Here is a 12688-nt window from a genome sequence, read left to right as displayed (position 1 = left end):
GGTGTGAGAGTTAATGAGAGCTGTGCATAAACAAATACCCTCAAACATCACCAAGCTTAAACAGTTTTGTAAGAAATGGGCACACGTCTACCCTGATGATGTGAGAGACTGATAAACTCTTACTGTAAATGTTTACTTCAAGTTATCGCTGTCAGTCGGGGTTCCACATATTACTGAAGCATGGGGTGCATTAACTTTTGCACCCACGTCACTGAACGTTGATGATTTTCTTGTTAAATAAACAATAACAAAACGAATTTGTGGCTGTCATTAGTCACATGGCTTTAGACTTGTGCTGTTAGGACTTGGTGAGGAATAGATAATACTAGAAACATTTCAATATTCAAACCAGTAGAGTTTTAAGAAGGCGTACTTTCTTTACCAATCAATACTGTGAAAATAAATACATCAATGTTAAGAGTCTAACATGTTGCAAACAATTATTCAAGACTGGGAGGTTAAAATAACTTTCAAAGCCCTGTCAGTGTTTTAAAATATTTGGTAACATGCCGCTTGATTTCTCTCCTGCATGGGGTCAATTAGTGATAGCCAGGCTGCTACCCTACAATAACTACTGCTACCTCGGCAGCGTCCTTAATATAACTGTTCTCAATGGCAATTAAGATACCAACAGGATCATAAAATCAACAGGCATTTCTCGAGTTTCCATTCTTTGTTCTTGCTAGAAAGCAGCCAATAGGACTCAAGGGTAGGATATAGAGTCAATCTTGTGCTGCCGCCTACTGTCAAATGGAGCGCAATGTCACTTCTGCTACCCCCTTGTGTCAAGCAGAAATGAAATGCATGTTTTGCTGCTCTTAACAAACCTGATGATAGAAAAGGTTCGCTATCAATTGATCATAAAATATTCCAAGCAAATAATATTTATTAGAAAATTATGTGAATGGTTAGTCATCTCTCCAATAGCCCTTGGTGGTGTATCACAGTGCTGGCAGCAGGCACTCTGATGTCAGAACTCAACTGCACTAAGCTACTGTAGTAGTAAAGTGAGGTAATGTTCTCACTGCTATCTGGTGTCCAATAACAAGCTCTTGTGCAATGCAGTGCTGTCTGTGATAGCTAATATTTTGTATTTTGGAATAATATATTTTGTTTGTGCTTTATTTAGCTTTGGACCTTTAGAATAAGCAGGTGCTTCCATCGGTTTTATTTTCTCTTAAATGCAAGCTGGCTGGGGCTTCTTGGAGCTGCCTGGAGTAAGATTGGAATTGCTGGGTTTGCTTTTCCTTGGGACCAGCCAATAATTATTAATGTGTTCATGGGATAGAAACCTAGAGTCTGTAGAGAGATGTGTGCCTCTCCTGCTTTACCACACCTTAACCTCAGAACCTAAATGAATGGCGTAATTGTAACAGACAGTTCCATAAGTAATTCATACAAATGGCGTGGCCTAAACCATGACACGTGCACAAAAAACAGAGGAAACTAGGGGAGCAGAGCGGTGAATGCAAAAGTACCCGCACCATTACACGTGTAAATATAAATAACTCAAAATTGCACATACAGAAAATATGTTTCCGAACCCATCGGATTTATAAATACAATGCCTCTCTATAAATAAGAGTTTATAGAAGCATCTGATTAACCCGTACTGGAAAACTGTAGGGGAGGTGAGTGGACGGTACTTGCACTATTTTTGGAGGTCTAACTCAGTGCTTTAAATGGGAAAAAGAAGTGCAGGTACTTATTACCATCAACTAGTAGTGTAGTGGGTGGGGCTAGGTACGGGGCTGAGAGCAAGAGAATATTTTATGACATATACAATTTGCAGCACATAACAAGGCCCATGAGAAATGAGTTTAAATAAACAAAATAAGCTAACTCGTTACACAAAATGAAAGCGAAACAATGATGTTTATCTTAATGCCATACTGTTATTTGCTGTCGTTTTGCACAATACTATATATTCTTGAACGTGCACACACACAGAAAGAAACAAGCAGACACACACACACAAAGCATTCCACACAGTCCTCCTTAATGTGTTCCGATTCTCTCCCTCTTTCATTCGCTTTTCTCTCACACAAAAACACACACATACAAGCAGCAGTGCTTAATTTGTAAATAACAGCGTGCAGGTGCCCAAAGCCCTCCTCTGAAGCATGCGGCTGCTGTATTTAAATATGCATGCACGGAATACTGAGGCAGAGTAATCCTGAAGCCATCTCTGGCCTATTTAATCCATTTAAAGCCACTCCCTGCCCCTTCAGCTCACTCTTGCAGCTTTCTGCTTTCTCCCATTGTGACACTTTTTCGTTTTTGTCTTCCTCCGTCTTTCCCAAATGTGTCTTTTGCTCACAGTAAATGCTTGAGGCAGAAGACTAAGCGCCGGAAACAACAAGCATAAATTAAGCACTGACAAGCAGGAATACACACATACAGAAGCAGACTCTCGTTCAAAAGACTCGGGTGGGATTAAAGCCATTTTAAACTTATTTCCTCTCATGGCTTTCTTAGTTGTCACTGTCACAGGGCTGCCTCTATTCCTGTGTTTGCACTAATGCACACAATAGTGTAAATGTGATTGACAGCACAGGGTCTGAATGGACCCTGTTCTGTCAAACACAGCGTGATAGTGAATACCCAGACATTAGGCACATAATCCCTGCTGAATAGCGAAGTGGGGGCCAGTTTAGGGCTACAGAACCACTTTAGTTGTCTGAGGAAGCTTCAAATCTGACAGCCTAGTGCTCACCTACACTAGCAGCTAATGTGCCTACCTTTCATGAGTACCGGTACTCTCCTTGGCAACTGAGAAGTGCTGGTTCTCAGAGTGAGAAACATAAGAAGTATCGGTACTCAGTACCTGTGAGTACCGGCCCCTTTAGAAGACTGGTCTAACTGCTTTGTGTGTCTCCTGCGAGACTAATCCTTTTATTAAGTGTTCATGATGTCGGCAAATGCAATAAAGTCGACTTTGTTTAAATAAGCTATACTGCAATAATGAACCAGAAATATGAAAACATGTAAATACACCTGGTAAAAATAAAGAAATGTAATTTCAACCTTTAGTTATTTTGGAAAATAAGGAAAGTCCCACGTAAACAGGTGGCCTGAATCACTGAGCGAATGCGCAAGTGGGGACTCCGTCCTCCTGCGACTATATCCAGTAGAGAAGTAGGAATGTAAAGGACTCTTTTGATTTGCTTGTCAACCTAGAATGTTTAGCAAAGGTACACATTGTTCAGTTCCCTTCAGGGTCTAAGTGCATGGTTTCATGTTAATGTAGTCAAAATGTTATGTTCCCTAGGGACCGCGTTTATGATTGCGTTTTTATGGTTGGGAAGTTGATAAAAAAACACTGACACATGTTTTGATCACATTAAATGCTGTACTGGGTCTCATTTTAAACACTGTATTGATTTAATAAAGTTGACAATGATTATTGATAAAAGTGAATACACGTTATTAACATTAATAAGTGTATTTACATCTGATGATTATAATTGATTATTGCATTTACCTGCAAAATAATGTCTTTAATATGTGTTTTGTTGATCTTGAACCTCTGACAAGTCAGTAGACTTGCCTTCTATGTTGGTATGACCCCCTTAGGGGGGTCAAAGGTTATTATGTAATGACATCTGCCAGTGCATATATTTGTAGGTTATGATGTAGCATTTGCTACTGTGTTGTGCAATAAGTCTTAAGAAAAAGTTCTGACTAGGCAATCGTTTATTAAGTGTTATTGAGTGATAATTACTAGCCCACACAACCTCTTCTGAGTAGGCCTTTTATTTGAGAGTATTTGAGATGTGAAAGCATGGATTCTAACCGCATATTTGCTTAAATGTACCCCGTACATGTTGTGTTTTTCTTTTTTTTTTTGTGATATTGCTGAAATCTAAAGCTTGAATATTTGGAAGTTCTGGACTTTCCTTCCATTTTTAATCAACAATTTGGATGCAGGATAGCTATAATAATAAAGGTCTTTGCAACATTACACTTCATGCTGCACCTAATTTCACTTTCAAATGAAAGCATTCCCAATACACAAATGTTATTGCTTACAAACTGAAACATCTCCAACCAGTAATTACGTAGATGCTGTCACAGTACACATTACAACATGTATTGCCCAGGGTTTATTATGTTAAAATGCCTATGAAAAGCATCCCCAATTGTCATATGAATACTGAGCCCAATTCACAAAAGTGTTTTTAGGCCGTAAACATGCACTTAAGGCTGAAGGGATGACATTGATGCCTGACAGACATTCACGAAAGGAAACCCTGAAGACATAAATGGCTTTGCTATTGCATATTTCTCCTCCATGAGTTATTTACCCTGTAAGTAATTATACCCTATGTAAAATTACACGCAGGAGGAAGAGGAGCCTGGGCAACATGTTGCATGACGTTCACAGTAGTATGCTTCACGAAATTCTCAGTAGAAAATTCCAAGAAGGACATGGCATGTTTAACTGTACCATTCTGGGCATCCTCAAACTCCTGTGCAACCCTTTACCAGCCTTGAAATAGTCATAGATCTACTCCAACTGGTGTACTTCGCCTTCTAGAATGGGAAGGTGAATTATTTTGGTGAGGTGAAGCAGAAGAGCTTTCTGCAGGGTGAAGAATGTTTGGCCCGTGAAGAAAAATTAGAAAAAACATGTGTTTGCACAGAAGTCTCCGTTCCCTCTGCCGCTAATTCTAATATATGTAGGATTATGCACTGGGGAAATAGAAGTCTGTCATGTTGCAAGGCATTCTCAGTAGTATGTCTGGAAACCAGTGTTTGAGTTTGGTTAGTTTGGGTCGAGTATGAAGTCCCTGATTGCTGAAGAAGATAATTTATCCTACAATGGACCTCATTACAAAAGCCAAATTTGGCAACACTAAGCAACAGTATCAATGCACATTTCCTAATTTACCCAAGTATAAATGCTGTTAGGTAGTGCTCATACACTAATGCACATCGTTGCCCTGATGTGCTTTCCGGTTTTTCATAGAAAAGACCGTAATAATAGAACCAAACAAAATGTACTAGCGGAGCAATACAATTTTTTTCTTTCTTTCTTTTTTCTAAAGTATTGATAATCAAAAAGTCAAAAAGTCAAATATGACTATATAATTAGTAAATTGTGATAGACTGTCCACCATCCATATACATTCATATATTATTAACCTCAAGCAATGTAGGTTCTCATAATTTTATATAATGAAAATATTTATTTCAAAAATTGGTGACAATGATAAATAACATACAACACTAGACCCCTACAGTAGACAACCAATCAACATAAAAGACATTGATATTTTGACGAATCCACATGTAACATCAGCCGACACGTGTTTCGTCCACACATTGGACTTCTTCAAGGATGATAAATCATAATTCAAAGTGCCTGTAATTTCATGTGGCTCTGTGTCAGGACATCCATTCACATGAACTCTGCTGCAGGTCCACGGGTCCATACATAAATGTTCAGAAAGATCTCAATTTCTTACTAAGAGAGTAATCGATGAACCACTTTTCTCTGAAGGTGTACCTTTGCTAGAACTGCAGGTGTGCACTGACACTGATACCCTATATAAAGTTCCATAGGGATATTCGACTTGGCCATCTCTGTAGGGTCACCGCCAAACATTTTTGCTTTCACTCCTCCTATTTTTGCTGAATTTGTTTTTGTTGACCATCACACTCTGTGCACTTCACCACTGCTAACCATTGCTAAAGTGCTTGTGCTCATGCCTTAAAACGTAGTAAAAGTGGCTTCCACCTGATTTCCTTATTTAATTTACGTATGAGCCTATACTAAAGTGGTATACCATATACCCAGAGCCTGGAAATTCAATGCAACCAGTGGGCCTGCAGCGCTTATTGTGCCAGCCACTTAAGTAGCCCCTCAAAACATTTTACAGGTCTGCCAGGTATGCAGTTTTAAACTAACAATTCAAGTTGGCAATATAACCCCCTTGCTATGTCTAAAATACCTTTTTTAGTGCATAAGAGTCACTCCTAAGGTAGGCCCTAGACAGACCCTAGGCAAGGGTGCATTGTAATTAAAAAGTTGGCCATGTACTTTTAAGTTTTATAGGTCCTGGTATTAAATAAGTCCAAATTTGTTTTTCATATTGTGAGGCCTACGTCTCCCATAGCATAGCACTGGCTTAGCTCATTACATTTAATGCTAACGTCTGATTGGGAGCAGGTAAGAAAGTCATATTTGGTACAATCAGATTTTAAATCACAATTATGAAAATGCCACTTGGAAAGTTGGTATTTCCCAACCGTTTGGTACCTACAGCCTGTTTTTGGGTCAGATGACCAGGTGTGAGTGGCATTGGCATTTGCATATTCATCCCAGACAGCCACACAGTAGAGAGCTTAGGTGTACCTTGGATGGGCCATTTGGGGCAGGATGGGTGGTGGAGCTGAGTACTGCCCAACTAGCACGCTAATAGTCTGAGCTCTGCTCTCACTCAACCTCACACTCATCTATTGTGCCTGGATTGTGGCTGTTGTCTAAAGAGGGTTCAAACCACCCTCAACCAACATCACGATTTCTCACAGAGGGCATTACATTGTAATAATGCATGATTTATTACAGTTATATTTATTAGAACATTGGTGGTTTGCAGAAGTTTAAGCAAATTCCAAAACAAAATTATGCGTTTTGCCATACAAACGTTTTGTATATTTGTTTCTGATCTGCCTACAGTGTTATTGTTTGTAGAGACAAATTGCAGAAATCTACTTGGGACAAGAAGAAATAATCACTTGCTTTCTTTTACAATACCATGTAAACATTATAAAGCATGTGTAGCAAGTGGACTATAGTTAATGACACATAGCAAATGGTGATGATCTATTGAAATGTTGAGACTGGCAAATGCAATACTTTTTTGAATTGTATACTATTAAGAAACGTATGGAAATATTTTTTCTGAAATCTTTATTATTTTTTCAATGTCTTTAAGCCATACATAGTTCACAATGGTTGTGTATGCAGCTTTGCAAATGAATTCCTAATATGTATTATTTCACAATTTTTTCAGCACGTTCTTATGGAAGAGGGACTCTGGTAACTATTGCAGGATGAAAAGATGGAGCCGCCTCTGCATATACCACCAGGACCTGACAGCCTACGCTTCTTCACCAGGGAATCTCTCCAAGCTATTGAAAGGCGCATTGCTGAAGAAAAGGCCAAGAAGCCACCCAAACAAGATCGTAGAGATGACAATGATGACGATGGCCCAAAGCCAAATAGTGACTTGGAAGCAGGGAGATCACTGCCATTTATTTATGGGGACCTCCCTTCAGAAATGGTTTCCACACCATTGGAGGACCTGGACCCATACTACAGCAATCAGAAAGTGAGTCCACATTAGCAAACATAAAGCTCATGAAGCTATTAACATTTTAAATGTGCTCCTTGTGGGGCTGATTATTGTTTTTGTTGTGTTTGTATTATGATATTAACTCACAGACCTCTAGAGTGCTAATGCTTTTGGGCATGTTTTCTTGCTTGTTGAATAGGTATTGGTTATGCTCATTGACAATGGGTTTGACCCTTCTTGATTATTGTTACAATTTATGATATTGATGTTGTAATTTTTCATTAGTCAAAGAGGTTCACATATCTTGTATTTTGTGGGTTTAGGAATTGTTCAGCCCGGTGCCACAAACCTCTTTCGCCAAACACCAATAAAACATTTTGTATTCCAATCTTCCTTAAAGGGAGATGACTCTGAATGATAATCCAATGTATATAGATCTAAATCAAAATCAAGAGATGTTGCACTCCACTTTTATTATTTGATCCTATTTATTATGCTTCTTTATGGTTCTTCATAAACATAGGACAGCCAAAACATGTTTCAAGGTAAAAACCTATTTTTCAAGGCAGTCTAGTATATAATAATCTTCAAGTCTATCCCATCTGATCAGTTGGTGATTAAAAAGACCAAAACTTCCACTTACACAGAGACCTCACTGGTAGCCACAATAAGTTGAGTTCTCCTCAGACCATACAAGATGGAGGTTTGGTCTTTTGAGTCAGAGACTAATCAGATGGGCTAAACTTGCTGATGAAAATTGCAAAATACTGATGTAAATATTAAAGGATCTAGGTTATCCCATTCTAAAAATTGTGACACTCAGTTAAATGTCCCTAAAGTAATTCTGTTTAGAGAAAACTTAAATCTAATCTTTACTCTTAAGGGTATTCACAAGTGTCAAAACATCTATTGATTTTGATTTAGATCTATGTACGTTGGAATATCATTTAGAGCCAACTACCTATAAGGAAGAAAAGAGGTAAACATGTTTGTTGTTTGGAAATCTTTTTTGGTTTGATATAGCAGAATGCTTTGATATTAGCAGCAATCTCCATTAATAATTATATTAATACAAATAAATAATTCTCCATTAAAACATTATTGGGTACCTCAACTGTGTGATGACCGAATGGATTTAAATGGCCAGTATATAAATTTACTAGGCAATAATTCAACAGTATAGGATATGTTGTGGTTGTAAAGGATGAAGATGGACATTTAGGGGCATTAACATTACGTTTTTCTCTTGTGCAACTAATTCCAAAACTCAAACCTTGAGGAAACCTTTAGTAGCTTATTTAGTTTATTAACCTATATTCCCATTTAAAATGCATTGCTTAACTAAAAAAATCTACACGTTTTATTTTCTTGAAAATGATAACTGACACGCAACATTCTTAGGGCCTCATTAGGAGTTTGGTGATCAGACGAGCCGACCGCCAAACTCATGGGGAGGACGCCACTGTTAACTGGTGGCATCCCCCCAAGCCTATTACAATGTTCCCACTGGGCTGAACAGTGGTAACATGGTATTACGCATTCCCGTCAGGCTGACCGGCAGGATCAGAGCTGCGATGTTGGCCTGGAATCCTTTAAGGGATCCAAGACCAATACCGCAGCACACCAGCACCATCGGAAAGCGCACTGATGGTGCTTGGCAGGGGGGGGGCTGAACTACACATGCCATGGACATGGACCTTTCATGGTGGAAAGCTGAGTTGTAATCAGCCAGGCAGCGCTGAGATCAGCACTGCTGTGGCTGAGTACAACTCCCACCGCCGTCACCTCATCAGAAACCATGTTCTTGGTGGTAATGGTGGTCCCCTAGCAGGTCCACCGGCAAGGGTTGTAATGTGGAAGCCGGACCTCTACAGTTCTGGCAGCCTTTGGACAACCACCCTTGTATTGAGGCCCTTAATATGTGTATTGTGTAGTAACCCTGACACATACGTTTAAAAGTTCTTGAAATCACATGTTTATTATGATTATACTTAGATGATGGGCTGTTCAAGGTAGAAAGAAGAGAACAATATTGACTTTGCCCTTTTAGAGATTGGTTTACATCATCAAAGCATAGACCAAAATGTGAAGAAATTACAATTTACTAGACTCCAAAACAAAGTAACCAGATACATATAGTCAGAGTTATGGAGTTTCAAGTGAAAAATAAAACAGTACATTACAAGCTCTCAAACTTTACCATTGCCGTCAGTAGGGAAAATCATTTGTGATATCCGGCCACATGCGGAATGAGTTCAGAGGAACCCACTTGAGGTTAAGGTGATGCGGGTCCCAGGACAAAGCTTCAACAATCATATTAATTTTACCAGGCTTGTCGGGCCCTACCAGGCTTGTCACGCCCGGTTGTAGAGGTGTCCTGGCTGCCTTTAGTGTTGAATGCATGAGCCACTGGTGCTGATAAAGGACACTTTAACATGTTCAGTTCGTGGGAGCCTTCCGCTGGTTAAGCTTCTGTGGACCCCTAGACCAAGATTTACCAGGCAGAACAACTCTACCTAGCTTTGGCATCTTGGGTTCAGAGGTGTGCTTGACTATCCTTGGTGATGGACGGGAGCTGTGCTGATGGTTTTACCACTGCGAATGTGAAGATGAGGAAGCAGATGCAAAAACTCGTCAACGGAGCCACTGATGACATCGGATGAAGGTGTTGTGGTGTGCCCTCAAGTTGGAGTGCCAAGTAAAGGTGATGATGACAGGGCTGGCCCCCAACATGCCTTGGCAGTGGTAAGGTTGAGGAGAAACTATCTTTCCTTCTGGAGGTCCTGTGGAAAATGTCAGCTGGCTATAACTTGTTGGAGAGCTGGAGTATCATTCCCATACTGCACTGAACCACCTGGTTTTGGGCAATCCTTCAGAGGGCGGATGGCCAGCGCTTCCTCAGTTTCCATAGGTGCGTTTTACCTGTGGTTGTAGAGTGCTAGTGCCACTAGCCCAAGTGAGTCTGGTCTTACCTTTGGCTCACAAAGAGTTTCCTCTTATTGGGACAACAGAACTTTGGTCCAAGACGACCTGCAGTTCCAGAAATGTTGCCACAGGTTCAAGGTATCACACCTTTTGTTTGTGTAGGCTTATGTTGTCATCGATCCAAGTCTTCTGTCCTTTCTTGGCAAGTTGTTTCATATCTGAGGTTCTGTGCCAGGGGTGCACCATACATTCTACATTTAGGGGTGTTAGTGGTGTGGGTACAAGTAGCCAATGGGCTACTAACCCCAGCATCTAATCCACCCCTAAGGTGACCACATCTGGTGGGATGTGGCACCTTTTCTACCCAGAACCCTCCATTTTGCCACTCTTCAAGATGACAGAAGACTTCCTCTGCTTACAGAGCAGGTTGCACATCCTTGAGGTGTGGCTAGCCTTGTGGGAGTGTACGTCTCCTGATGAACTAATTTTCCCATCTGTCTGGGTACAGATGTGCCTGGGTCCGGGGTATGGACTTGTCCTCCACTGGCAAAGGCTTCCTTGCATATCAGTGGTGGTGTGTCCTTTGAAGTTCATCCCCTTAATGTGCCACTTCACCAGCCTTCCTGGGAGGGAGGGAGGTGTGACCTCCTTCCCATCCAGGCCTTTATTCTGACTACTGGGAGTGTTAACCCTTCCTTCCAAGGGGTCAGAATCCTGTCTTGGTGGCAGCAGCTGCGAGCTGGCAGACAGAGCACAGGAAAGCTGGGGCAACCAAGTGGGCAACATCTAAGATTGCCACCTGGGTTTATGCCACATTGCCCTCAACACAAAATTCGTGTCAGGGTTAGAAGGCACATTGTTTAACACCAAACATGACATATTTCAGAGAACCATAATGGAGCTGGCGACCTTGGGTGCCAGTCCCATGTTTTCTTATGGTCCGTCTATCACTTACAGTAGCCTTTATTGGGAAAAGCCACTATAGGAGCTTATTAGCTTGCAATTATATGCTCACACCTTTAATATAATGTGCCCATCTTTTTGGACTCAGGGGACCTTCCTTAGGGGCGACTTACAGATATTAAAAATAGTTTATTGCCTTTGTCACATATGGTGTGGGCAAAGTCGAGTTTGAGCAGAATACACTGCCTTGGCAGGCTGCAATGTCAGGCCTGATGTTAGTAGTTTACTTGGGTCACTCAGGATGGCATAAATAGTGCTTCAGGGCCTGGAGACCCCTTTAACACCCAGGCCCTGTGTACAACTGGTACCATATACTAGGGAATTATAAGGGGAGTTAAAGTCCTTGCCAGTTTTAATTACCAATTCACTTATACCAATTTAGAAAGAGAGCACTGGCAGTGAGACTGGTTAGCCGGCTCTAGTCCCATTTCAGAGTCATAACCAACAGGATATAGAACGAAAAGTGTGGGTTGACCGTCCAAAAGAGACACTTTCCTACACTGAAAATTTTAATGAAATGTGCATTATGTCATAGACACTATCAAAGAAGATGAATACATTCCAAAACATTCAAAGGTCTGTACTATATCAAAATACTTCATATCAGTCTGGGTACTGATCTTTTCCACATAGCAACTTTTAAAAGCATCACTCAACACAAGGTGACCTTTCATTGATTATGTCATATCCTCCCACACGACCATCCTCTAGTACAGATGGGGAAATGGATTAGTTCTCTCTCCCATGTGGCAACAAAAACATAAGGGCAGAAACCCTCAAACAAATAGGGCAAATAGTTAACCAAGCCATTTCACTGTATACAAAATATATCATGTAAATGATAAAGAATTTAGGTAATCCCATGCTTCAAACTGTGACACTCAATTAAATGTCCATAAAGTAATTTTGTTCAGAGAAAACATACAGTTGATCTTTCGTCTTAAGGGTATCCACAAATGTCATAATATAACAATCACAACATTAAAATTTCTAAAATATTTTGGAACTAGTAAAAGTTATGACTGAGCTGTGAGTGGCTAATGACTGAAAAATTGGAGACAAATTGACTTTGAGGAGCAGGCCTTGCTGTAGATCTCACTATCAGTACTCATTTCGGAATCCAGAATTGTCACAGTCAGCATTCAAAGTAAAGAAGGCAAGAATCTCCTGCATGTTGGGCACAAGGAAAGATTGAACAGCATATAATAAATGCATGGTGCTTCCCACCCTATCTCGGGGATGGCTTAGTGTAAACTCTATTTGTAAATGATTTTACTTTATCATTTGCAGTCCTTCCTACAGGATGTGGGTGATGTAGATACTTTAAAATTGGTATCAAAACTGTAAAGTAAATGAGTACATGATTAAAAGCTATTCAGAGAAATGTAATAGATTATAGTAAAGATAGTCACAAGGTCAACTCATCAGAACACTGACATTTGAAAATGAGCAAATATACACATAAAAACTCTTATGCAGACTGTGAGGCCTGTCAA

At 40.2% G+C, this 12688-nt stretch overlaps 1 protein-coding gene across 3 annotated transcripts in view; it reads left to right on the top strand.

Moving 5' to 3' along the window:
* The window catches only part of LOC138285384 (sodium channel protein type 2 subunit alpha-like), a 696215-nt gene that overhangs the window by 194160 nt on the left and 489367 nt on the right, over positions 1-12688 (top strand). For all 3 annotated transcript variants that reach the window (XM_069225253.1, XM_069225252.1, XM_069225254.1), the window contains exon 2: positions 7023-7340. In XM_069225253.1, the coding sequence (XP_069081354.1) occupies positions 7071-7340 (270 nt within the window). In that variant the 5' untranslated portion in view covers positions 7023-7070. The remainder of the gene's footprint in view (positions 1-7022; positions 7341-12688) is intronic.

This window comes from Pleurodeles waltl, chromosome 3_1, assembly GCF_031143425.1.
Source record: "Pleurodeles waltl isolate 20211129_DDA chromosome 3_1, aPleWal1.hap1.20221129, whole genome shotgun sequence".
In the NCBI taxonomy this organism is placed as follows: Eukaryota; Metazoa; Chordata; class Amphibia; order Caudata; family Salamandridae; genus Pleurodeles; species Pleurodeles waltl.
This window is presented reverse-complemented; position numbering and strand designations above follow the sequence as displayed.